This window comes from Gorilla gorilla, chromosome 3 (assembly GCF_029281585.2).
Source record: "Gorilla gorilla gorilla isolate KB3781 chromosome 3, NHGRI_mGorGor1-v2.1_pri, whole genome shotgun sequence".
NCBI classification, from domain to species: Eukaryota; Metazoa; Chordata; class Mammalia; order Primates; family Hominidae; genus Gorilla; species Gorilla gorilla.
The window spans coordinates 72,782,375-72,808,843 of NC_073227.2; the positions used below are offsets into that span (position 1 = coordinate 72,782,375).

The 26,469-nt window shown below is 44.2% G+C and overlaps 2 protein-coding genes and 1 long non-coding RNA gene across 9 annotated transcripts in view; 1 reads left to right on the forward strand and 2 right to left on the reverse strand.

Annotated features, from left to right (window-relative positions):
* LNX1 (ligand of numb-protein X 1) overlaps positions 1-26,469 on the forward strand; it is a 201,054-nt gene that overhangs the window by 75,315 nt on the left and 99,270 nt on the right. For 3 of the 5 annotated variants that reach the window (XM_004038680.5, XM_055385813.2, XM_055385815.2), the window contains exon 3: positions 3,824-4,289. In XM_004038680.5, coding sequence (XP_004038728.2) covers positions 3,910-4,289 — 380 coding nt within the window. In that variant the 5' untranslated portion in view covers positions 3,824-3,909. Of the gene's footprint in view, positions 1-3,823; positions 4,290-13,245; positions 13,941-26,469 lie in introns of those variants that run through there. The other 2 variants (XM_004038679.5, XM_055385816.2) reach the window with 2 other exon arrangements.
* On the reverse strand, positions 1,489-3,625 carry LOC109026471 (COMM domain-containing protein 5). The gene is made up of 2 exons (XM_055384124.2): positions 3,579-3,625; positions 1,489-2,283 (listed from the first exon to the last, which is right to left on the reverse strand). The coding sequence occupies exons 1-2, from the start codon at positions 3,623-3,625 to the stop codon at positions 1,512-1,514; spliced, it is 819 nt and encodes a 272-aa protein (XP_055240099.1). The 3' UTR covers positions 1,489-1,511.
* LOC109026628 (uncharacterized) overlaps positions 26,232-26,469 on the reverse strand; it is a 49,234-nt gene continuing 48,996 nt past the window's right edge. For all 3 annotated transcript variants that reach the window (XR_010133386.1, XR_010133387.1, XR_008679449.2), the window contains one exon: positions 26,232-26,464. This is a non-coding gene — a long non-coding RNA (uncharacterized lncRNA). The remainder of the gene's footprint in view (positions 26,465-26,469) is intronic.

A 26,469-nucleotide genomic window follows, 5' to 3' on the forward strand; every position in this document is an offset into this window, starting at 1 on the left:
AAATCATCAAAAACAAAACAAAACATAAAAACCCCACTTGATTAGCACAGAATCATAGAACTCTATTTCTGGAAGGGACTGTTGTACACGATCTAGTCTGGTGGTTTGCAAGTTTTTTTAAAAAGCTAGGATTCTTTGAACAGAATATTAAGAGGAACCTGATGCATTAAGGAAATAATGGCAGGCAAGGTGTGGTGGCTCACGTCTGTAACCCTAGAACTTTGGGAGGCTAAGATGGGAGGATTGATTGAGGTCAGGAGTTCAAGACCAGCCTGGTCAATATAACACGACCCCATCTTTAAAAAATAATAATAATAGTAATGGCAGAGCTGGAGGAGTGGGCAAAGCTCCCCCTTGGTTTCCTCCTATCTCCACTCCCTTGGAAGATCTGGAAGCATCTGATGCCTTCCACAGCACAGTTTGAAAAATGAAAATCTGGTCCAATGCCACCATTTCACCAATAAGGTAATGGCCCAGAAACATGAAGTTGTATTTTCAGTGGTATGGCCGCACTGCAGCCCGAATTTATATTCCCCTACAGCATCATGAGAAAGAATAACCAAGACTGTAGCATGTGGGACTATATGGCAGAACACTACAGAGAAGCTTTAAAAGACCTGGAGCTTTCGTTCATCCTGTGTGAACCATTTTTCCCCTATAGATTGTAGATGATAATCTTTTGCGTGGCCCATTTCCATTTTCATGTTTGTTTTTCAACTGTTTCTGGTGTCACTTAAAGTATTTCCTGTGAGATTCCAGTACTTTCTAACAGCCTTGAGGACAACCAGCAGCTGCATAGATATAGATTTCCTTGAAACAACTTTGCCCCCTCCTGCACCCTCTATCTTTGCCTTCTGTGGTCCTATCTGATGCTAAATAAAATGCTACAATTTCTAAATGTTTTTATATTAAGGGCATTTACCAGCAACCTCTTCACTAGAGTGTCCTCTCAGGCATATTACTGCAGTACAGAAATGTAAACAACAAAGCTGACTCAATGAAAGCCTGAAGTCAATGTATTTTCTTTTTGAGATAAGGCTATGTTTGCACAAACAACCTCCGACTTTATTTGGAAAAGAAAAGAGATATAATACAGTTTATGACTGCTGGGCTGTTTCCAAATGTGGCTAATTTCCTGTTAGGTTATTCATGTGTCTTTATGTTCTTGTGGAAAGCATAAGGTCTTTTAATTTACTTTTGGAAAAGAGGAAAGTTGAGTTGGGGCTGAGGGAAGAGGCAGGATTCTTTTTTTTTTTAATTTATTTTTATTATTTATTTTATAATGTTTCCCCTCCCCTTAGCCCCACTAGAATGTCAGCTCTGTGAGGTCAGGGATTTAAGGCAGAAGAATGAAAATGCCCAACCTAAAATACAAGATCTACAAAAGCACCTGGATGAAGAGCCTGCCTCATGGGAAGGGCAGGGCTGTCCTGGGAAGAGTCAGCTGCACTTTGGCACCATCTGAGGTGCCTGTCCAAGCCTGACCTGAATGGGACTGGTCATGTGAGGGGTCAGTCCTGCAGGCTGCCCTCACACCTCTTCTCCAGATCTGCCATCTCCTTTAGGACGAGGGCCACGCTGTACCGCAGCTCCTGGAACTTGGCTATGGGGACCTCGAAGCGGTATGCTAACCCATCTGAAAGCTTCAGCTGCATCAGGACCCTCGGCTGCAGGAAGCGAGCCAGGGCACTGGTGGAGATTGTCACATCCACCCACCACCAAAAGTCAGCAACATGGGGCAGCCAGGCCCCCTGCTGCTGGGCCACAGAATCAAGGAGGGGCCACTGGCTCCCAAATACCACACTGGCCAAGTCCCCGACCAGGTCTTGGGGGACGCAGAGTTCCTGGAGCTGGTCCCTGAAGGTGTCGGGCTTCAGGCTGGTGGGGGGCAGATGGAGGGCCTGCTGGAGCAGCGTGTGCATGCCTGCCAGTAGGGCACCCAGCCACTCCTGCGGCAGGTTGGTCCTGACCCCAAGACACTGCACAGCCTCTCGGCAGTCCTCCCCTTGCAGGCTGCTGACCACAAACTTCAGCAACTTTCTAAACATGCTCCTGTTTAGGTCCCCTAGTAGCTGGGCCATTGCTGCCACCTCTGGAGGAACCTGGGCCCCCAAGAAACTCACTCGGCCACTGTGACTACCACCAGGATGATGCAATACAGAGCTGTGGCCCCCACAGCAGACACTGCTGCTGCTTCCTCCTTGATTAGCCAGCCCAGGGGGTCGGTCCCAGATGCAGATACCTGGTGCCAGCGATCCCCAGCCAATGCAGCCAAAAGCGGGCCTGGTCCCAAGGTGGGATTCTTAATCACCATGAAAGTTGACCCAGAGCCCTAGTTTGCACTGGGCTCCTACTTGTATGCGTGTCCATGTCACCTCTGGAATGGGGACTCCCTGAGGGCAGAAGCATATCCTTTCAGTCTCTCTCAAAGGTCTGCGTATCCAACTCATGACCTAGCTCAGAGTTGGTGCTTGAAAACTATTTATTGACTGTCTACGCAAGAGACTTCCTAGATGCAAAGCAAGCATGTTGAAAAACTTGATTATTGTTGACTCCTATCTATGTTAAAGGAAAATATGTATTGTGATAGTATTCTACTGTTTAAAAGAAATATCTAGGCTGCGCATGGGGGCTCACACCTGTAATCCCAGCACTTTGGGAGGCCAAGGCAAGTGGATCTCTTGAGGCCAGGAGTTTAAGACCAGCCTGGCCAACATGGCGAAACCCTGTCTCTACTAAAAATACAAAAATTAGCCAGGCATGGTGGCGCGCGCCTGTAATCCCAGCTACTCGGGAAGCTGAGGCAGGAGAATCACTTGCATCTGGGAGGTGGCAGTTGCAGTGAGCAGAGATCATGCCACTGCACTCCAGCCTGGGCAACAGAGCAAGACTCCGTCTAAAAAGAAAAAAAAAAAAACAAAATATCTAATGGAATAAAAGAGTCCTATTAGAACAAAGCTTAAAGGCCCCTTATAGGAGCTCTAGCTTTCAGTTTCTGGGCCAACAGAGCTTGACTAGAGACAATGAATTTAGTAACAAATACATGTAAGAATTATTGAGCACTTAGTATGTGGTAGATGCAAATCTAAGAGCTTTATATATCATATCTCATTTCATCCTCCCAAGAGTTCTATGAAGTAGCCTGTGATTATCCCCATTTTACAGATGTGAAAACAGAGTCTGAAATCATTGACCCATAGTGGTGGGATTTGAACCCAGGCAATGTGTCCAGAGCCCACTTAGCCACTAACGACCAACTGAGTGAAATGCATACAGGAGACAACAGTGCATTTATCATAGTGAAAATATGAAAGGCTCAACAACACTATTTTCTCTCAGATGACTTAGTTGAAAGCTCTGATCTCCTACTTTTTCTGAGTTTGGGAGAAAGATGGGGGAGAAAGATGTGGAAGAAAGATAAGAGAAAGCCATCACAGTGTTAACTGTTTTGTTTTTTTTTTTCTTGTCCTGATCTGACAAGAATTTTACAAATCACTGGTCTATTTAATTTTCTTAACAAATTACATTTTTTAGAGTTACTTTAGGCATTTCCCAGATATTACCCAAATGATTCTTACCACACCAATGTGAGGATGTGAAAGGTGAACATTATTCCCACTGGCATGCGTGGAAAAACAGAGGCACGAGGAGGCCATGGGGCTTGCCCAAGGTCCTGTCAGTCACTCCAGAGTGGACACTCAACCCTGGCTTTCTGAATCGTAGCTCAATTCCCCATGCACTGGCAGCCCTGTCTCATGTCTACCATAAGCATAAGCCTTTCATGTGCTGGGAAGAAAAGGTGAGCCTTCTTGTTGTTTTTTAGGTGTGTGGATGGCTCCTAGATCTTGACTTGCTCCTGAGGAAATATTGTGTGACTGAGTTTCCTGTTATACTGCTCTCCAATCCATCATGAACCAGCCAGAGTCTGCCAACGACCCTGAACCCCTGTGCGCAGTGTGTGGCCAAGCCCACTCCTTGGAGGAAAACCACTTCTACAGCTATCCAGAGGAAGTGGATGATGACCTCATCTGCCACATCTGCCTGCAGGCTTTGCTGGACCCCCTGGACACTCCGTGTGGACACACCTACTGCACCCTCTGCCTCACCAACTTCCTGGTGGAGAAGGACTTCTGTCCCATGGACCGCAAGCCTCTGGTTCTGCAGCACTGCAAGAAGTCCAGCATCCTGGTCAACAAACTCCTCAACAAGCTGCTGGTGACCTGCCCATTCAGGGAGCACTGCACCCAGGTGTTGCAGCGCTGTGACCTCGAACATCACTTTCAAACCAGGTAGGTCCCCCATCAGCGAGCCGGCAAGTCCCACCCCCAAGGGGGACAGCTGGACCCCTCCACCCCCCAGTCTCCTGAGGGCTTCCAACCAATGAAATGATCCATTCAAAATTAAAAAACAGCTAGGTGTTTATGGTCATGATTCAGTGTGAGGAAATAGCATTTGGTGGAGTTGTGCTGTGTGTATGTGTTTATGGGATTTTTTTAAATTCTAATAAAATGTAACATAAGGTTTACCATTTTTAACCACTATGAGTATACAGTTCAGTGGTATTAAGTACTTTCATGTATTGTGCAACTATCACCACCATCCATCTCTAGAAATTTTTCATCTTCCATAATGGAAACTCTATATTCATTAAACACAAATTCCCCATTCCACCTTCCCCCAGTCCCTGGCAGCCACCATTCCACTTTTTGTCTCCATGGATATGACTGCTCTAAGTGCTTCATATCAATGACATCATATAGTATTTGTCCTTTTGCGACCAGCTCATCTCATGTGTGTATGTTTTGAAATGTGAAATATACCAGAGAGGGCGTATGAGCAGCTTTCTCTGAGGCTTATGGGCCTCAAAAGGATTTCCTGATGGGCACTGCTTGCTTTTTCACTTAAGAAAAAAAAGGTGCCCCAGTTTGACCCTTGATTATTAGAATTTCCTCTGTATTGGAATTGACAAGGCACAACTGTCCTTCAAGAAGGTGTGAGGTGTTCTCAATTAAGTTTTAAAAGGAGAAATTTAGGAAATTTTTGTCCTCCAAGCAATTTGTTCTGCTAACTTTGTGGCCAAGTTACTAAGTTGCGCGTGCACACACCCACCCACACTGGTGGCAGAATTCTGGTGTGATTGCTGCTGCTGATGGCTGACATCACCTGTTCCATCTGGCTGCCTCTCATTTTGTCCACTTACATTGTCATGTTCTTGGGCATTGAGAACGTTTAAGGTGCTTAATAAAGGGTGAACAATCATACCACAATTATTTTGTAAGAGGAAATTTGGAAGATGGTGTTTATCCTGGTTCCTGTCATGACAAGGGCAAGAGGCAGGTGCAGATATTTTTTTTAAAGGTCACATACCTTAGGTCATGAATCTGAGTCTTTGTCTTTTGGGACATGCATGGATTCTCTAACATGGAAGTTTGCATCAAAAGCAATGGCCTGGGTATAATGCTTAGCACATGTTTTCCACGCTCATTATGTCAGTGAATTCATTTTTCTCCCCAAGACGTTGAGCCAGATGCTTCCACCTCAGGTTTTTGGGTTGCAGCTGTTATTGCTGGTGTTTAAACTAGGATGCCCTCCCTCCCTCATTCCCCAGAAATAGATGTGGTTAAAGAAGGAGTGGGTAGGGTAGTCTATTTGTGACTTTTGCTGAAAGTTTTGCCCAGGTATGAGAGACGTTGGTGGGAAAGAAGTAGGTCTGGAGTCAAAGGCGAGGTAGATGCCAACAGGAGTTGGCACAGAGCCAGGTTTGAGAGTGGGAGCCACACTGGGCAAGGGGATGAGGGGCATGAGGAGAAAGAGCTCCTCTACCCTCACCACAGTCCCGTGTTGCAATTATACATTTGTGCTGGGGAGCTGTGTTCATTTCTTGTTGCTGCTGTAACAAATCACAAACTTAGTGACTTAACCCAAATTGCTGGGCGCAGTGGCTCACACCTGTAATCCCAGCATTTTGGGAGGCTGAGGCAGGAGGATCACTTGAGCCCAGGAGCTTGAGACCAGCCTGGACAACATAGCAAGACCCCATCTCTATAAAAAATTTAAAAATTAGCCAGACCTGGTGCTGTGTGCCTGCAGTCTTAGTGATTCAGGGGGCTAAGGTGGGAGGATTGCTTGAGCCTGGGAGTTGAGGGTGAAGTGAGCTGTGATGCGCTACTGCACTCCAGCCTAAGTGACAAAGTGAGACTGTCTCAAAAAAAGAAAAAACAAATTTGTTATCATACAGTTTTGAGGGTCAGAGGTCTAAAGTACATCTCGGTGGACTAACATTGAGGTGTCAGCAGGGTAGCATTCCTGTTGGCTTCAGGGGAGAATCCCTTTCCTTGCCTCTTCCAGCTTCTAGTGCTGCCTGTCTTCCTTGGCTCGTGGCCCCCTCTTCCATCTTCAGAGCCAGCCGCATAGCATCTTCAGGCTCTCTCTGGCCTCTGCTTCCATCCTCACGTCTCCTTCTGTGACTCTGAGACTCCTGCCTCCCTCCTATAAGAACTCATGTGATTACCTTGGGCCCACCTGGATAATCCAAGATGGCTCCTTCATCTCAAGATTCTTAATTTACACGGGGCATGGAGGCTCACACCTGTAATCCCAGCACTTGGGAGGCGGAGGCGGGCAGATCACTTGAGATCAGGAGTTTGAGACCAATTTGGCTAACATAGCGAAACCCTGTCTCTACTAAAAATATAAAAATTAGCTGGGCATGGTGGCCCAAGCCTGTAATCCCAGCTACTTGGGAGGCTGAGGCATGAGAATCACTTGAACCCAGGAGGCAGAGGCTGCCGTAAGCCAAGATTGCACCATTGCACTCCAGCCTAGGTGACAGAGCCAGACACCATCTGAAAAAAAAAAAAAGATTCTTTTTTTTTTTTCAGATGGTGTCTGGCTCTGTTGCCCAGGTTGGAGTGCAGTGGCGCGATCTCTGCTCACCACAAGCTCTGCCTGCCGGGTTCATGCCTTTCTCCTGTCTCAGCCTCCAGAGTAGTTGGGACTACAGGTGCCCACCACCAAGCCCGACTAATTTTTTGTGCTTTTAGTAGAGACGGGTTTTCACTGTGTTAGCCAGGATGGTCTCGATCTCCTGACCTCGTGATCCGCCCGCCTCAGCCTCCCAAAGTGCTGGGATTACAGGCGTGAGCCACCGCGCCCAGCCAAAATATTCTTAATTACATCTGCAAAGTCCCTTTTGCCATATGAAGTGACATACTCAGAGGTTCTGAGGATTAGGAGCTGGACATCTTTGGGGAATAATTATTCTGCCCACCCCAGGAGTAAGAGTGGGGAGACAGAAGGCAGCACTGGAGTCATCCTCTGGGGAGAAAGTGAAAACCCAGCCACTCCTCCTCATCCCCTCATCCAGGACTGTTTGGGGTCTGAGAGTGTTTCTAAAAATAAGGAGAAGATGGTGTGTGGATCTGAGGGTGAGGCCAGAAGGGATGTGGGGAAGGGGAAGGGCTAGCAGGTGACTGTTGGAAATCTGTGAGGTCTTCAGGAGAAAGATGACACAGGTGCCCCTCAGCTGCCTGAAGCAGACTGGGAATTTCATTCACCCTTAGCCCATGCAGCCCGTGTGACCCACACACACCTCAAGGAAGCCCGAGATAGAGGCTTGATGAACACTCAGCTGATAATGAGATGCACATTTGGAAAACAGCAGTGAGGAGAGAAACCAAAACTGACTGAAAGTGAGTCACCTTTTTAAGCTGCACCCTCTGAGTGAGTCCTTCACAGGCACCCACAGCAGCTCTCTGGAGAGGACGCCCCCACATCAGGGAGGCGTGGGCCTCAACACATGCTCTCAAGCCTCCACACTTTTGCTTCCTAAGTAGGTTGAAAACAACATTTCCAAAAATATGTTGTATGTATTAGTCACCATATGCCTAATATACATTCCTTCGCCTCCCACCCCCTTGACATTTTATTGGCAAGAATTAAGAATTTGAAGCTAACCTGGCCAGGTGCGGTGCCCATGCCTGTAATCCCAGCACTTTGGGAGGCCGAGGCAGGTGGATCACGAGGTCAGGAGTTCAAGACCAGCCTGACCAAAATGGTGAAACCCCGTCTCTACCAAAAATTCAAAAATTAACCAGGCATGGTGACAGATGCCTGTAATCCCAGCTACTCAGGAGGCTGAGGCAGGAGAATCGCTTGAACCTGGGAGGCAGAGGTTGCAGTGAGCTGAGATCACAGCACTGTACTCCAGCCTGGGTGACAGAGCGAGACTCTGTCTCAAAAAAAAAAAAAAAAAAAAAAAAGAATTTGAAGCTAACCTAGAACCAGACTGTGGATCTCTCTTGGCCTTCGGGTCTGTGATGGGCCAGTAGGCCCCCCTCTTACTCCCCTTAGGAGGGATATTAAGAAGAATACTTAAGAAGTAGTTAATACCTCTGGAGACCCTTGAATTTAGAAAACTAACAGGCAAGTGTTTACTTTTCTGTGTGAGGCCTCCAGGCTGGTGGCTGCTTGTATGGGAGTCTTGTCATAGCTTTTGTTTATAAATTTTGGATTGGTTTGCTTGATCTTTAACATCACTTTACTCAATAAATATGCATCTAAATAAAATTGTTTTAAATTTTATTTACTTATTTATTTATTTTGAGTTGGAATCTCACTCTGTCGCCCAGGCTGGCGCGATCTCAGCTCACTGCAAGCTCTGCCTCCGGGGTTCATGCCATTCTCCTGCCTCAGCCTCCCGAGTAGCTGGGAATACAGGTGCCCACCACCACGCCTGGCTAATTTTTTGTATTTTAAGTAGAGACAGGTTTTTACCATGTTAGCCAGGATGGTCTCGATCTCCTGACCTCGTGATCCGTCTTGGCCTCCCAAAGTTCTGGGATTACAGGCTTGAGCCATTGTGCCAGGCCCAAATTTTATTTTTTTAATTGACAAATACATATTGTATATATGTATGGTGTACAATATGATGTTTTAAAATATGTATATATTGTGAAATGGCTAAAGCAAGCCAATCAACATGCATTACCTCATATGTGTACCATTTTTGTGATGAAAACACTTAAAATGTACTCACTTAGTAATTTTCTACTGCACAATACATTGTTATTAACTATAATCACCTCGTTGTACAATAATCTCCTGAATTTATGCCTCCTGTCTAACTGAAATTTCTGCACCTGTTGCCCAACAGGAGACTTAAGTCAGGGTACAGGCAGACAGAATCACATCTTTAAACAGCTGGTGCCTGTTTTCTCCAGAATGCGTTTCATTTGTAAACGATACTTCTCTACTAAATATAAATACTTGAGCAAAACATTTAGGACTGGCTGTAGGTATGCATGACTGGCTAGATCATTGATTGTCTTCAGACTAGAGAGCTCTTTTATGGGAATAAGTCTGAGTTTGGAGCTAGCAGTTGGAACCTTCTGGCTAATTCTGTTGATTTCTGCCCTCTTAGATGCTTACAGACTCCCATCACATGGGTCTACTGTAGAGAATTCCCAGGGTGGTGATGGACTTATTGAGTTGAATGGCAGCCTTCCTAACTGGAGGCCATTACCAGTGTGTAGTGGGGCCCCTGCAGAGGGCCCATCTGCTCATCTCTCTTGACCCAGACTTTCAATGAGAAGGTGTATGGAAGCCAAGCTTTTACTTCTTGATCCTGAGCGAGACTTATTTTAGGCTCAAGACCACATTTCCATTTTGTAATCTCATCATCTGCATACACAGTATTTAGCAAGGATTCACAATAGGTCAGGCCCTGAATGAAAGAAAAATAAATTGTGATTTCTGCCTCTAAGGAAATGACCTTTTAAAGGTAAAAGAGAGAAGTTGAGAACATATGTGAATTGTTTCATAGGATAACTCACTTTGCCCTTTACTTTCTCTCCTTTTTCCTTTTTTTTAATTCTGGGATACACGTACAGAACGTTCAGGTTTGTTACATAGGTGTATGTGTGTCATGATGGTTTGCTGCACCTACTCTCTTATTTTCTAAAAATGGAAGATAATAAAACTGACCCTCCTCAAGTATTTACTAGTATGAATACAGAGTTCATTGTTCAATAATTTGAAACGAGCTGTGAATGAAAACGTGATGTAATTGGCCCAAGACACACGTGGCTGAAAGCTGGCTGGGAATATTCTCCTGATTAACTTTGCATCCAGTGTCCTGGGAGTTTCTTCTCCAAAGGTCTAACCTGGATCCTCTGTTGACCTTTACTTCCATCCAGGGTAGTGTGTTCAGGACAACACAGCTAGCTGTCTACAAAGTGGGGAAGACTTTATTGAAAGAAAAAATACATGGAGGGCCAGGCACAGTGGCTCAAGCTTGTAATCCCAGCACTTTGGGAGGCTGACATGGGCGGATCACGAGATCAAGAGATCAAGACCATCGTGGCCAACACAGTGAAACCCCATCTCTACTAAAAATACAAAAATTAGCTGGGTGTGGTGGTGCATGCCTGTAGTCCCAGCTACTCGGGAGGCTGAGGCAGGAGAATCGTTTGAACCTGGGAGGCGGAGGTTGCAATGAGCCAAGATCGCCCCATTGCACTCCAGTCTGGTGACAGAGTGAGACTCCATCTCAAAAAAAAAAAAAGAAAAGAAAAGAAAAGAAATACAGAGGACTATTACCTATGAAAAGTAAGCATGTATTAGTCTTGCTGGTCATTTTAGCCGGACTAAGCATCTCATAATAATTGTGCTTTGACATACATCCTTACTGTGACCTTCTAACTCTGAACCCAACGTTTTCCTGGCCCCTAAATAAACCTTGTTTAGTGAAAAGAAAAGAAGCAAGAAAATAGGAGATGATCAGTGATATCTGAGATAACATTTAAGGATAAATAGGACAGCCAGGCAAAGAATAGGGCAAAGATTAGAGTTAGGGCTGTTTACCGGCAAGGAAGCCATGGAGCAATCTCTGTTCATTTGAGGTTGGGTTTTAGCCCCAAGGGATTGTATTAATTAGGATTACATCGGATGGCAGGTAATAGAAAATTATGTTATATTGGTTTAACCAGGTAGAAGTTTTGTTTTTCTCATGTAATACAAAGTCTAGGGGTAGGAAGCCCAAGATTACTGTGATTTTGCCATGACATGATGCCAGCAGGAATCGGTTCAGTTTTCATCCTCAAGTTTGTCACCTCATGGTCTCAAATGGCTGCATGCTTCAGTGTTATGTACAAGTTCCAGGCAGAAAGAATTAGGCAGGCAGGGAAAAATACAATGTGCCAATGGAGACACCTTCCTTTAAAGAGCCTTCTGAGATGCCTTACCCAGTAATTTCTACTCATACCTCATTAGTCACTATTGTGTTATACCGATGCCCATCTGTGAGAGGGTCTACATGTAGTAACAGCATAAATAAAACCTGGGTTCTGTTATAAGGAATAAGGGGAGATTAAATATTTGATAGGCAACCAGCAGTGGTTGCAATAGCAACATAAAAAACAACAGAAAACCTTACATTCATGTGTATATTGCAGTCACATTAATTAATTAATTTCATCCCCTTTAAATGCAAGGTGGTGAATGGGCAGTCATCCTTTTTTAATAAAAGATGTATCAAATGTCAGAAGCAATCTGACATGTCCAAGATCGTCAGAAATACAATCCAATACCAATATGAAGTCCACAACCTTTATAATACATCATGCTACTTAACAGTTCTGATCTATATAGGAGGTCGTGGACATCCAAGAAGAGCATGTTTCAGGACTTTGTGAAACTCCATATTTAGGATAAGACTATAACATGTCACTTCTCTAATAGTATAGGAGGAAAGAAGGGATGAGAAAAGAATAACAAAATCTCTTGGAGATAGACGTTAAGCTTCCAGGTAGGCTCATTCACTATCGCTAATAGTTATTAGTAACAGCAGACCCAGGTGCAGTGGCTTACACCTGTAATCCTAGCTACTTGAAGGTTGAGGCAGGAATATTGCTTGAGGCCAAAAGTTCAAGACCAGCCTGGACAACATAGAGGGACCCTCATCTCTGAAAAAGATTTTAATTTTTTTTTTTTTTTTTTTTAGCCAGGCATGGTGGCACGCACCTGTAGTCCCAGCTACTTGGGAGGCTGAGGCAGGAGGATTGCTTGAGCCCAGGAGTTCACCACTGCAGTGAGGTATAATTGTGACACAGCAGTACAGCCTGGGCGACAGAGCAAGACCCCCATCTCTGAAAAAAATAAAATACAATAACATTAAGCTAATACTCGTTAAGCCCTTTGTTGTTTATGGGCATTGCCTCATTTCACCTTCTTACCAGCACTCTGAGTTAAGCACTATTACTATTGTCTTTCTTTTACAGGGGAGGACATGAAAGTTCAGAGAGGTTAACCAAACATGCCCACTGTCATACAGCTAGTATGCAGCAGAGCTAGAACTCTAACCTCAAGCTTCTCTGACCCCAGCACCTACATATCAAACCTAACTTCCTTTCTACTGCTTTCCATGAGCTCTGACTCACTCTTGCAGAGCAGCCTTACAGAGAATAGAATTCCAATTTGGACCTCAACAAAATTATGAATTATTACATCCCATGTTTTATCAAGGTTGTTCATCTGCACTTTAAACTGTAGAAATTAAATCTGCACATTCTAAGAGTCTTCTGTATTTAAACTCTTTTAGCCCTGCCTCTGATGCCAAATTCCTAATGACTACACAGTTCATTGCAACTGGTCTCATCCTGTAGACTTTTCTCTGGTCTACTTCCTGTGGAGTGGAGTTTGCTATCATGGCTTGGCTGTCATTAATGTGATGAATGTAATTATCCCTTCGAGCCATTTCTATTAAGATTCTGGTCTTGAGTTGGCAAAATGGAATTTAATCTTCTTGAATATGGGGTAAGCGAGAGTCCTGGGGGCTTCTGTGGCATTCCAGAGCTTAGGCTTGCAAAGAAGTCTTAGTGTTGAGGCCGGTGATGCAGTCTCAAATCCCAGATCTTAAAGCTGGAAGAGGGGATGTGGCCCAGTCCCTGACAGACCAGGCAGGTAAGGCATAATTAGCTCCATTTCAAAGGTAAGGTGACTGAGGCTTGAGAGCTTAAATGAAACAAGTGTCATACAGCTGGTTTCAGAGCTCAATTCAATCCCCCCAGGGAGAAGGAAGAATGGAGTGACTCATTTCCTCACCACACAGGAACCTGTACATTGTTTGGACAGAACTTTATGTCTATCCAGGCTCTTTGTTATTCTGACAGAGAATGGCACAGCCTATTCTTCTCTAGAGCCAAATTTCAAAATTAGCGAGGAAGCTGTCACTGTCACATCTCTTTCATATGTCAGTGCAGTCAAGACAGTGATGGGTGCTGGAGGAAGGTGGGGTTGGTTCATATTTCAGCCGCTGAGTATGTGAATGCTTGCTTTAAGCTCAGCTCTCCAGGCTGCTCCAAAGATGGGAATTTCTTACAGTGTCGCTATAGCAAACTGGAGGGCAGCTTTTCATTATTTAATTATTCACACCGTGGGGTCTGAATGTGTCATGCTCATGCCCTCTTCCAACACATTTTAACTCCCAGCCTGTCTGCTCCCAGCCGGTGATGTAAATGTACCAGCTGCTTCCCAAGAACCAGTCCGCATCCTGCAGGAGGGGCTGGTTCCTTTCCTGGGCATCAGCTTGCCTGCTCTCAGCCTAAGCTCTCTCGCCAACCGTGGTGGCTCCTTGCGTTCCCACATCCTCTCATCTGAGAATCAGAGAGCATATTCTTCTTACGGGCCCGTGATTTATTAACGTGGCTTAATCTAAAGGTTCTCAGTCAAATTCTTTGTGATCTACTGATTGTGGGGGCATGGCAAGGTTTGCTTAAAGGAGCTTGGCTGGTTTGGGCCCTTGTAGCTGACAGAAGGTGGCCAGGGAGAAGGCAGCACACTGCTCGGAGAATGAAGGCGCTTCTGTTGCTGGTCTTGCCTTGGCTCAGTCCTGCTAACTACATTGACAATGTGGGCAACCTGCACTTCCTGTATTCAGAACTGTGAGTCCCCTCTCTGTCCGTGCCTGTGTGTTTATGTGCCTAGTATGTTGGGGGTGGGACCCGAGTCCATTCCCTAGCTGATATATCCATTTAAAGGAATAAATTCCACACATACTAGATGCACTTGGACAAAGCGCCCTGCCAGCAGTTTAAAACGGCATGCTTAGCTGTCTGTGACTTAACAAAAAAGCCCCATATTAACAGATGCAGTACTTTCTCAACAAGGCATTTTTTTTCCTGCTTCAGTGTCAATGCTGCTTTTTTGGGATACTCTTTTTCCTCAATAGATGTAACTTCTCTTCCTTCCATAAATAGAACTGAAGAGCAGTTAAGAATAGAATTTGTATGCATAGATCTGCTGCCTCTGTTGGGTATTTATAATTGCAAGCAGGCATCGTCCCTTTATTGAGACAGTCTCTATACCTAAAAACAGGTATAGTATCAGTAAAAAAAGAACCCTATGTATAAAATGTATATATCCATGTTATTTTTATTTTTGGTGCTTTTGAAACCTATGGGATACGAAGAAACATGCCTTGAGCACCCATATTTCCATTGCCTTGATTTAATGGGTTAACATTTTGCCACATTTGCTTCATATATTTCTTGCTGCAATGGTCTGGAGCAAATTGTAGCCATCGTGACATATCACCCCTAAATACATCATTGTGCATCTCTGAAAAATAAAGACAATTTCCTACATGACACATGTCCATTTTATGCAAGGAAATGCCTCATGTCATCAACCTCTAGTGATATTTTTCCAGCTCCTTTTGTTAGTAAGCTTTGAATAAGGATTATAGACTAATGTGAATGACTTCTAGCAATCATATGAAAAGTGTTGCTGTGTGTGCCTTGTGTTTGGAACATTTGCAAAAATGTATTCCTCCTTGTGAACCTAACCAGACGGGAAAAATAGCAAGAGTTGGCTTATGTGTAAATTACAGTCAGTGGGCAAATGAAAACAGAGACTTTAAATAGAGTTCATAGAGTTCAGATCAGAAAAGCTTGTCTGGTCACATTAGATAGTGCTACCACCCATGACTATGTAGTGGTAGCCCGTGCCTCCTGTGTAATTAGCTGGACCAGCCAATTTGTCTAACACAGCAGGTGCTCTTTGGTAAATAGAGCTAGGTTCTTGGAAGTGATCATTTGTTCTGCATTTCAGGATTATCTGGTCCCATCTTATTGGAATGTAACTCCAGGATCCAAGAGAAAGTGTCTAGCTTAAATCTGAATCATGAGCATCTCTGAGGAAATAATGACCTTGCAGAAGCTTTTCTAGACAAACAGACAATGGCAGAGATTATGAAAAGGCTCATTCCTCTCTCAATGGATGCTGAGTTGGGATCTTTGAAATCCAGTGTCATGATATTCTTCCCTGCCCACCCATTCCCATGCGCTATCCTTCTTCATTGCTATGTTGGTTTCCTAGGGCTGCTGTCACGAATTAACCCAAGTTGGATGTCTTAAAACAACAGAAATGTATTCTCCCACAGTTCTGGCATCCAGAAGCTTGGAATCAAGGTGTCAGCAAGGTCATGCTCCCTAGGAAGGCTATAGGGGAGAATGCTTTCTTGCATTCTTCTAGTTTTGTGGAGGGGGGAGCTGCAGGTGTTCCTTGGCTTGTGGCTGCATAACTCTACCTCTGCCTCCACCTGTCTGTACATGGCCTTCTCCTCAGTGTCCTCTTCAATTCTCTTTGCCTTCTCCTCTTCTTATAAGGAAACTTATCACTGGATTTAGGGCCTACTTGGATACTCCATGGTAATCTTATCTTGAGATCCTTAATTGCATCTACAAGACCCTTGTTCCAAATATGGTCACATTCACAGGTTCTGGGTAGACATCTTTTGGGGGCCACCACTCCACTGACTACAGATTCCTGCTATTCCTACACAAAGATTCCTGCTATTGAGGAATCTTTCCATTTGTTTACTTTCAGTTTTATAGCCTAATTGAAGGAAGGTCCTTATACCACTTAATAATTTTCTCTTCTACAAGTACATAAATCAAAGGCAACATTTTTGCTGAATAACTGAACGGACACGAGCAATCTATGAAAGTATGATGCTAGGGAATCATACTTTGCCAGGAATCACCATTACCAGGATGGTGTTTCCACATTTATCTGACTTTCTTAGAAGCTTCCAATTGCTGTGTATGCTTTGTGAGAGAATTCTGTGCACCTGTTCCTTGATGCTACTGGGGATAATTAATCAGTGAATTAGTGACACATTTCAGGTACTGTCATGTTCTCTAAGGAATCCAGGCAATAAGAATTGAGGCATGGTACCTCCTTTCTAGGAGTTGACAGTCTAATTGAGAAGCTGAAATTTATACACATAAGAGATATAAGCGATGATTCAAGGCAGATGGAAATAAGTCATTTATAAGTAGAGTAGGTAGTAAGTTGAGAGGAGGTAGAGATTGTCCATGTTGGTGAGATTGATCAGGGAAGGCTTCCAGAGGAGTTGGGGGTTTAAGCTGGATCTTGAAGTGCTTAGAGGAATGAGGCAGAAACGGGTAGAAAGAGGAAGTATTTCAGGGATGGTAAGTGGCACCAGCAGAAAGGTTAGGGGCTGGCTGTGGTTGTCACCAAAGCTTGAAAAACTATCATTTGGAACAGTAAATAGGGCTGCTGGGCCAGTTTAGCATGCTTGGGAGCAGGAATGATGGGTGATGCCTGCATGTCCGAGATGGAGGCCTTCTCTTACCTACTCTGGGCCATAGGATCCCAAAAGCAGGCAGAGCTTGGGGGATCTGCTGGGCTTCCTCCACCCTTTATCCGAGCTTTGGATTCCTGGCACTGGGGGAAGCTTGCCCTGTATTCCTTGTGCTTCCAGATGCACAGACCCTCCTGGATTTTCCTTTCTGTCTAACACCAAGGCACTCCTGTGTTCCTGAGTTCATGCCCAGCTCAGACACTGGAACTAATCCAGTACATGGATTCAAATTTAGCATGTGGCCCAGGTTTCTCAAAGTCAAATGCCTGCAGGGGCAAGGCAGGATTTTTTTTTTTTTTTTTTTGAGACAGAGTCTCGCTCTGTTGCCTAGGCTGGAGTGCAATGGTACAATCTCAGCTAGCTGCAACCTCTGCCTCCCGGGTTTAAGTGATTCTCCTGCCTCAGCCTCCCAAGTAGCTGGGATTACAGGCACCCACCACCACACCTGGCTAATTTTTGTATTTTTAGTAGAGAAGGGGTTTCACCATATTGGCCAGGCTGGTCTTGAACTCCTGACCTTGTGATCCACCCACCTTGGCCTCCCAAAGTGGTGGGATTACAGGCATGAGCCACTGTGCCCAGCCAGGAATTATTTTAAAACATGTATCATTCAGGCATAACACAAAGGGAGATGGTGAGGCCTCTGGCCAACTGCAGAATGAATATATAATGCCTGAAAGCATTCAAATTCAATTTAAAACAAAACAAAAACCCTGTGTCCAATTTAGCAGATCACTTAGACATGCCTGGTTTGGCCTTGAGGGCCAATAGTTTATAACAACTTGGCCAAACCAATTCGTAGTGTTGGGCCAAACACCTATTGACTCCAGTGGGAAAGACACCAGGTTCAAAAGGATGAAGAGCAGACCCAGAACTGGCAAATGAGACACTGGGTTTTACTGGGGACTTACATATAGGGGAGAGAGTCCAGTGGCAGCGGGCTGGACAGGAGAAACCCCTTGCATATAGTCCAATGGCGAGAGCTGGACAGAACTGCAAATGCTTACAAAAGGCATGCATTTTATATTCGCTTAGGACCCTCTCCCTAACAGTCTCCACCTAGCAACCTTCACCCAAAAGAAAGGACGTCATCCGTCTCCTATACAGCCCACGTTTCCTGGGACAGGCTAGCGGCTAAGCTGTTTCTCATAGATAAGGAATGACCCTCCGGGTTGGCTACTCCCGGATTCCTTAGCTTGGAACTCCGAACCACATGCAGGTGTGTCTGCTATACAGGGTCAGTCTCAGGGTATGCTTAAGTTATTGCTATCAGGTGTGTTTATACCAGGGCCTTTCCTTCTTTAAATATGTTTATTGTCACCTGATGCCTTGACCTAGAGGACAGTGAATCTGTCAGAATAACCCTAAAACCAGAGTATTTGGTGTGGAGTCCCAATCCGTAGATCAGGGCACGGGGAATCTAGGACGGCCCTGAGGTCTACAAAGAGCATGCCCTAAGGATGAATGACAGTGTTTTCTTTCCCCACATGCCCTCACCCGCAGACCTCCATGAACATTCTTTTTGAATTTCCTAGACCCCAAAGGGAATCTGGGAAAATAACTTTCAGCATCATGGGCATGAGCATGGAAACAGCCTTCTCATCTTTCTGGCCCTATATTTACAGCCCTGCATGTGGAGAAACTTGTAGATGAAAACCTTAGAACAGTGTAGGTTCTGAGGACCACCCATATCAGAAGTAGGGGCGGAGATTGTTTTCAAAATGCAGATTTGGAGGGCTCTAAATCAATCCTACTAAAATTAAAATCTTTGGGAGAGGGGGCCCATCCATTTTTATGCTTAAGCCTTCCAGGTGATTCTCATGAGGCCACCCCATTTTCATTCTTGACAAACTCCCCAGGGGATCCGTATGGGCACTACAGTTTAAGAACTCTTCACTCCAGCTGGAAAGCCAACTTACCCTGACTTTCACTGTTGAAAATTATCACTCCTCTCTGTGTCCCCACTCAGTGCTATATGCATCAGGAACTTCTACCCTGTGAGTTCTGAGATCTTGGGATGTAGAAATGTTCATATGCCCAGCTTCTGCACAGGTCAGGGCAGAATTAAGTTAAACCAAATTAAATGAATTTGCCTCATATCTTGGCCAACTCCTAAATGTTGCAAGCTGTGATAAAGAAGACCCTGGTTGGTTTCTATGGAAGGGAATATTGACCTTGCTCATAATGATACAAGCTAGGCTCATCTCAGATGTTTCAGGATGCAGCACTGTACTTGAATAAATGGGATTGTCATTGTGCTGGTCAGTCATCTGTGGCTTTTGTAACATTCCTTTAAATATTTAAGTCTTTTTTTTTTTTTTTTGAGATGGAGTCTTGCTTTGTTGCCCAGGCTGGAATACAGTGGCATCGTCTTGGCTCACTGCAACCTCCATCTCCCGGGTTCAAGCAATTCTCCTGTCTCAGCCTCCCGAGTAGCTGGGACTACAGGCACCTGCCACTACGTCTGGCTAATTTTTGTATTTTTAGTAGAGATGGGGTTTCACCATATTGGTCAGGCTGGTCTCGAACTCCTGATCTCAGGTGATCCACCCACCTCAGCCTCCCAAAGTGCTGGAATTACAGGCGTGAGCCACTGCGCCTAGCCTAAATATTTAACAAAAATCCAAGAAAAAAACTTAGAATTTGGTGGAGTGGTGCTAGTACTGGTGGTGCATTTCGTTCTCCACACACCAAACCCTCATGAGCTAGTTACAGAAAAGTGGAGGTTTTTCATCTCCTTCCCACTTTAAAAACTTTTAGTTCCTATCATCCTTGAAAATTATTCTCATGTTTGTGCCATATTCTGATGGTGTGACCTGCTCTTGCCTGTGGTACAAAGTCTGAGTGAGCTTTGAGTGGATGCACAGTTAGTTTGGGACTCACTTTTCAAAGTACCTGCCCTTCATTTTAGGAAGACAGTTATCAACAAGACAGCTAGGCGGGGTCACTGGAGGACGACAAGTCCTGGAAACTAGTGCCACTAGCTGTGTGACTGACTTCCCAGGAAGCCAGGAAATGCTGCGCTCTTTCCAGCTTAGAGTCAAATATTTTTGGTTTGTAAGTGGAATCACTAGGAACAATATTCATGATAGAATCTGGAGAGAAAATTATACTTTATTTTCTTATCCCTATAGAGATAGTAGTACTAAGTGGGGATAGCTTATTCCCACTGGAGTTTTGTACTCCAGAGATTAAAATGAGCAATTCCAATTTTGAAACCTAAATCATCTAAGGCTATGGAAGTGTTACTGGTGGCAAATCTGTAGCAACCTCAATTCTTAACACCTCAAAAGAAAGAATTTTTAATCAAGGGTCATAAGGCAGGGTGAGAGGCCAAGGCAAGTTTTTGAGCAGGAGTGAAAAGTGTATTAAAAGCTTTAGAGCAGGAACAAAAGGAAGTACACTTAGAAGAGGGCCAAGCGGGTGACTTGAGATCAGCTGGGTGGTTTGACCTTTGACTTGGTGTTTCATATGTTGGCATGCTTCCAGGGCGGTTGCATCTCTTCTCCCCTGATTCTTCCCTTGGAGTGGGCTGTCCGCATCCACAGTGGCATTCAGGCACTTGGGGGGTGAGCATGCGCAGTGTGTTTACTGAAGTTGTGTACGTGCTCACTTGAGGGCTTTTTCTCCTTATCAGTTGAGGATTCATATACCAGTTAAACTCTGCCATTTTGCCTCTTAGTGCGCATGCTTGAGTCCACTCACCCAACTCCTGAGATCTTACTAGGAAGCTGATCACCAGTTTCAGGTGTTTTCTATTTATTGGGAAACTGCCTGGCCCTGGCTTCAACCAATGATTATTTTAGAGAGACAATTAACAACTGCCTGACCATCACCTGATGGTTGCCTGACATTCCTCATTGTGGGGAGGGTGGCCTTCCCTGCCTCATGTCTGTCTAACTACCTACTGTAACAGAAGGATGAGGTCTCAGGGAGAAACTGCCAAAAGCGGTAGGAGTTATGGGCAGCCTTATGTATGCCCTTCCTGCAAAATGTGGTAGGCCCCAGGAGTCAGAGCCACAGAACACACCAAGCTCTTAGAACCAAGGATTCCAACCACCAACCACCTCCTAGGTTAACTGACTCTAACCTAACCTGCGACATACACCTCTGACAAACTGCACAGACTTCATGCAACAAGAACATTCATTTTGGGGCTCACAGGCCCAAAGAGAGCTTTAAATCTAACCCAGCTGGGCGTTCCAGGCTTTCAAGTGGGGAGGTTGCTTGCCTCCATTTTCTGCATCTATTTCCATCTATCCATTATGCCCTGGTCTGGCTTTTCAGTATCCCCTTCTCTAGGTCAAGGCTGTGTGGCAAGACCACCCTTAGTAGCTCCTTTTCCTGCCTTCTAACTTCAGTCAGACCTGGGCCAGGTATTGGGCCATGAACTCCATGACCTGGGGAAGTGCCTTTTTTAAAAAGCTTTATACTAATGGAGATCCACACAGGAAGGTCCAGATGATTATGGTTGGATTTTTTCTGGGGTGAATGAGTCGGGGGTGAGTGGAATACAGTGGATTGCCTTAGCATCCATTTCCTCCCCACTTCATTTTCACTGTGTTAGCCATTCCCAGCACTTTCAAAGTTCAAACCAACAGGGTGAGCTTTATGGATTTGCCAGCGAATGTTTTCCAAATTGAGTCTCCAAGAATTTGTTTCTTTCTTATCAAAATTGAAAAGGGGAAAAAAAAGTGTTGCTGATCCCTGGATTTGTCTTGTCCTGTGTTTTGAGCATCTGAAACAGAATTTGGACGAGGACCTGGAAGGAAGGAGGTAGAGTTTACAGAGGAAATGGGGTATGTTCGAGAAATCATATTCCAACAGGAACAAGATCCAGTCTTGGGGCAAAGCCAGGGCCCATTTGGGCTCAATGACTCTCGAAGCATTTCAGTTCAGCACATGTTTAACAGGGCATTTTTCCTTGAATTTTTAAACTTGCGTATTTTGAAGGAAATTGAAGCCACATGGCCCTCATTCATTTACATTGAACTCACCAAAATCTTGTTTTGTAATGATCCTTTGATGTCCAAAGAGCATTGTGATCCTGTTTCATGATCTTATTTTTTCCCCCCTTTGAGAATTAGCAAATTCTTTTTTGCCAGCAGTAAAGCCACTCCAATTCCAAGCTGTTCACTCCGTGGTCCAAAGTGTTCTCCTCCTAGGGAGGTCACCCTAAACAAAACCCAGCAGTTTCAAGATGCCACTCTGATGCTTGGCAAATTGTGCTTGTCTTTCTAGTTCCACAACTATGTCAGGCGGATAAGAGGCAAAGTTGGGATGTCCATAAGAATCTCACTGACCGCTTCATGTTGGTTGACTTATTTTCTTCATTTTAACTTATAATGGAAAACTACAAACAATATAAAAGGAGAGAAAAGATTATAATAAAACTCCATGTGCCCTATACCCATCTTCAGCAATTGTGAATTCAAGGCCACCTTATCGATATCTCCTTTAACTGTTTTTGAAGCACATCCCAGATGATAATGTCATTTCATCTGCAAGAATTTCAGCACCTATCTCTAAAGATAGATTCTTAAGAAATGTGACCACAATACTAATATCACACCAAAAACAACCATAATTCTTTAATAACAAATATCTAGTTTGTGTGAATCATGAGCTAAATACAATCTACACGTTGCAATTAGTTGCCACATCTCTTAAGTTTCTTTCAACCTCCTCCTCGTCTTCTCCGTTCTTCATTCTCCACTGATACAAAGGAGCTCTTGAAGTAAATTCTGAGGACTATAGCTTTGGCAAATTCCAAATACTGGCCTAGTAACTGAAAAAGAGAAAAATAAAACAATGGTTTTAATTTAGTGTCCAAGTTGAAAGAAATGTAAGAAAGCAAAGGTCTAAAACATTGAGCATTGAAGTCTATGAATGTAACTACAATTTTACCCAAGATGAGTGTCTTTTATGACCTTGTTGCCCAGAAGCTTTAAGGGGAGAACTTATTTTTTTTTTTACTTTTATTTTAGGTTTGGGGGGTACATGTCAAGGTTTGTTACATAGGTAAATACATGTCATGGGGGTTTGCACATATTATTTCATCACATAGGTATTAAGCCCAGTACCCAATAGTTATCCTTTCTGTTCCTCTCCCTCCTCCTACCCTCCACCTTCAAGTAGACCCCAGTGTCGGTCATTTCCTTCTGTGTGTTCAGAAGTTCTTACCATTCAGCTCCCACTTAGATATGCAGCATTTGGTTTTCTGTTGCTGCATTAGTTTGCTAAGGATAGTAGCCTCCAGCTCCATCCATGTTCCTGCAAAAGACATGATCTTGTTCTTTTTTTATGGCTGCATAGTATTCCATGGTATATCTGTACCACATTTTCATTACCCAGACTGTCATTGATGGGCATTTAGTTTGATTCCATATCTTTGCTATTGTGAATACTTCTGCAAAGAACATTTGTGTGCATATGTCTTTATAGTAGAATGAATTATATTCCTCTGGGTTTATACCCAGTAATGGGATTGCTGGGTGGGATGGTAGTTCTTCTTTTAGCTCTTTGAGGAATTGCCATACTGCTTTCCAGAATGGTTGATTTAATTTACACTCCTGCCAACAGTGTATAAGTGTTCTAATGGGAGAATTTTAAGAGACTGGAGAAATATCTCCACAGGGCAATAATCTTGCAACTTCTTGATCACAGACCTATATCAATCAATAAATTTCTCCATTGCTTGTCTTATGTATAGTTATCTATATAAAATTATATACATATACTACTACATTAATATGTCCATGATAAAACAGGCACAAAAACATTGTTAAAGAATAGAAAAAATATACCTAAGAGTTCTATGACAATCTGCCCACTTTCAGGGCTCACTGGTAAAACAACTTCTTCAAAGTAAATGGAGGAAAATTGCTCACTGCCAGTCTGTGGAGTTGGTCTTGGAAGGAATGGGGCAGGAAATGGTCTACTTCTGCAGGCCAAATAAAACTTGGCAGGCCAAGGAAGCAGACATCCTTTTCTCATAGTCATATTTCCCCCAACTTTTTTTTTTTTAACCATCACTCCTTCTGTGTGCTCATGTGGCCCCACGCCCTTCCAGCTTTCTCTGAGGCCCACCACCCCCAACCACACCTGCTTTCATTAACACCAAGATTGGAACTGGAGGATCCAGGTTTATGAAACTTGAAATGTTCAGAATTTGAGTCCTCTTTTTAAAAAGGAAGGTAAAATTGTGAATTCACAACTGGTAGGTCCCCATCAGGTTCTTGGAAAGGCACATGCATGCCAGGACCCCCGAACCATATTCATCAGCCTTACAGTCATCATCCCTCCCATGGGAGCTCTGAGGTACCAAATTCACCTTTCTTTCTGACTCCTTCTTCTTATTCTCTCATATTTTCCTGTAAAGCCATCTCTGGGAATTCTGGTGCCCTTCTAAGCCCACTTCTCCCATGTTTAACTCTTGCATACCCAGAGCTGGAGCTGTCTTCCTGGTTGCCCCATGAGCCAAGAATGTACCTGTGAGCCCTTCCCCACTTTCTTCCTTTGTTAGCAGCTCTATCCAGAACAGTAGGGGAGGGAGAGGCCAGGGACCCCAGAAACAAGTCCACTTGTCATCCCAAGGACTGTAATCCAGTAGCTCTCTGCTGAAGGTGAGATGACCTAGTGATTCAAGGCACATGCTGTGGAGTCAGACTGACCCCAGTTCCTATATAGTCTCCTCTAGCTGGGCAACCTTGGGCAGGTTACTTACCTTCTCTGAGCTTTTCTCACCTATAAATGGGAATAACACTTACCTCACAGGCTGTTGTGAGATTATGTAAAGCATTTAATATAGTGCCTGGTACATAGGAAACCCTTAACTTGTGGATTTTATCATGAGTAATGGAGGGAGTTAGAATATATTTCATCAATTCTAAGACATAGTTCTTAATGTCTCCTGAAAATAGATTCCATCTTAGAACTGACAACGCCATGCAAAGATAATTTGCAGTGTCTATCTTTCTTGGTTATCTGTAAAAATAATGGTGTGCTTCATAATAGACATAGTCTTCGATTTGATATAATTTGGTAACAACTAACTTTATCCACAGTAAGCACAGGTGGACTGAGATCAAGAAACTGGAGTTGCTGTAACCATACAGTCTTTTCCTCCCTCTCACTGAAGAGGCAGGGAAATGGCTGACTTGAGCTGAGAAAGGGGTAACTAGCTTAGGGGAAATTCCATGGAGAGAGGCCTGTGCTACTTGTCAGTGGCTGAGGCCTTGCCTCCCACACAGCTCTGCCTCCGCAAGTGGCTCGGTCTTTACCACATCTGCCAGTCTCTTGACTCTGCCCCCGACTCCCTCCCCAGCCGTCATTCCTCAGTATCCTTGCTGCCCTCACACTGCAGCTCCTCTTTCCTATTTTCCTCCTTCGCCCGTTTGAAGAGGAAGACTGAATCCAGCTTGTTGCTTGGCTGGTGGTGTCTGTGTCCCAGAACCATAAATTTTTGAGAGCTGAAGGAGAGCTTAGAGATGATTTAGTCTAATCCCCCTATTTTATAGATGAAGAAACTAAGGCCTAATAATTTACCCAAATGACTCAGCCCTGCCAGTAACAAACTATGTGACCTTGAACAAGTTATGACATTTTTTTGGAAATAAGAGTAAAGCATTCATCGTTTTACGAAATGTGTCCTGAGGAAGCAATAAAATTGGAGCTAGTGGTTAAAATTTTAAACTACCAGCTCTAGGCAAAGCAATGACATAGAGGTGACACAGTGTGGCAAGTGACCCTGCACAGCACCCATCATGAATGCAGCATCCTCTGATGGAGTCTGACCACCTGGGCCTGCTCAGAATGGTAACATGGGATTTCCTCGACCAATTTTGAACACGTGCAGCCTGGGTCCATTTGACAGCAATAAGGCTTTATGTTTGAATATGCTATTCCAGGGATTTTTATCTAATTCTAAGAGTTTCATATACAAAGGATGGCAGCAGAGAGGCAGGGCAGAGTTCAGTCATGAAACATTAACAAGCTTTAGCTTGTATTGATTAAAAATGTGGCCTCTGGCCCAGTGCGGTGGCTCATGCCTGTAATCTCAGTACTTTGGGAGGCTGAGGTGGGTGGATCACTTGAGGTCAGGAGTCTGAGACCAGCCTGGCCAACAAGGTGAAACTCTGTCTTTACTAAAAATACAAAAATTATCTGGGCATGGTGAGGTGAACTGTACTACCAGCTACTCAGGAGGTTGAGGTGGGAGAATTGCTTGAACCTGCGAGGCAGAGGTTGTAGTGAGCCGAGATAGCACCATTGTACTCCAGCCTGGGCGACAGAGTAAGACCCTGTCTCAAAAAAAAAAAAAAAAAAATGTGGCCTCTGAAGTCATTCAAATCTGAGTACAAATCCTGGCTCATCACTGACTAGCTATGTAACCTCAGCTAAGCTTCAAGCCTCTCATTCTTAAATCAGGTTTTAATGATGGCACCTACCTCATGGGGGTAAGAATTAAATGCAATACACAGGAAGCATTAGATGCCTGGAACATTTTAAGTGCACTACAAACATCAGAGATGAGAAATTAATGGTGATGAGAAATAAATGATCTCCTAGGAAACTTGCAGCAAATGCAGTGGCTCCCCATCTCACTGATGAGAAAACTCTGATTTATTGAGGCTGAGGAAACTTCCCTAGGTAATCCAGCCAGCCTGGAACACAGGCATCCTGATTCCAGGACTGCATCGCTGCTGTGTTGTCATGGAGATAGATTTGCTTGGATGTGTTAGGTTGTTTCACACCTTTATAATTCAGTAGGGCCAGGTTGGGGGGCTGAGATGGATTCTGAA

Bases quoted from the DNA above. Each gene is read 5' to 3' on its own strand.
- LOC109026471 (XM_055384124.2), bottom strand. From the start codon at position 3,625: ATGCCAGTGGGAATAATGTTCACCTTTCACATCCTCACATTGGTGTG. The intron at 2,284-3,578 runs GTAAGAATCATT...CCTTGGGACCAG, and splicing joins CACATCCTCACATTGGTGTG to GCCCGCTTTTGGCTGCATTG.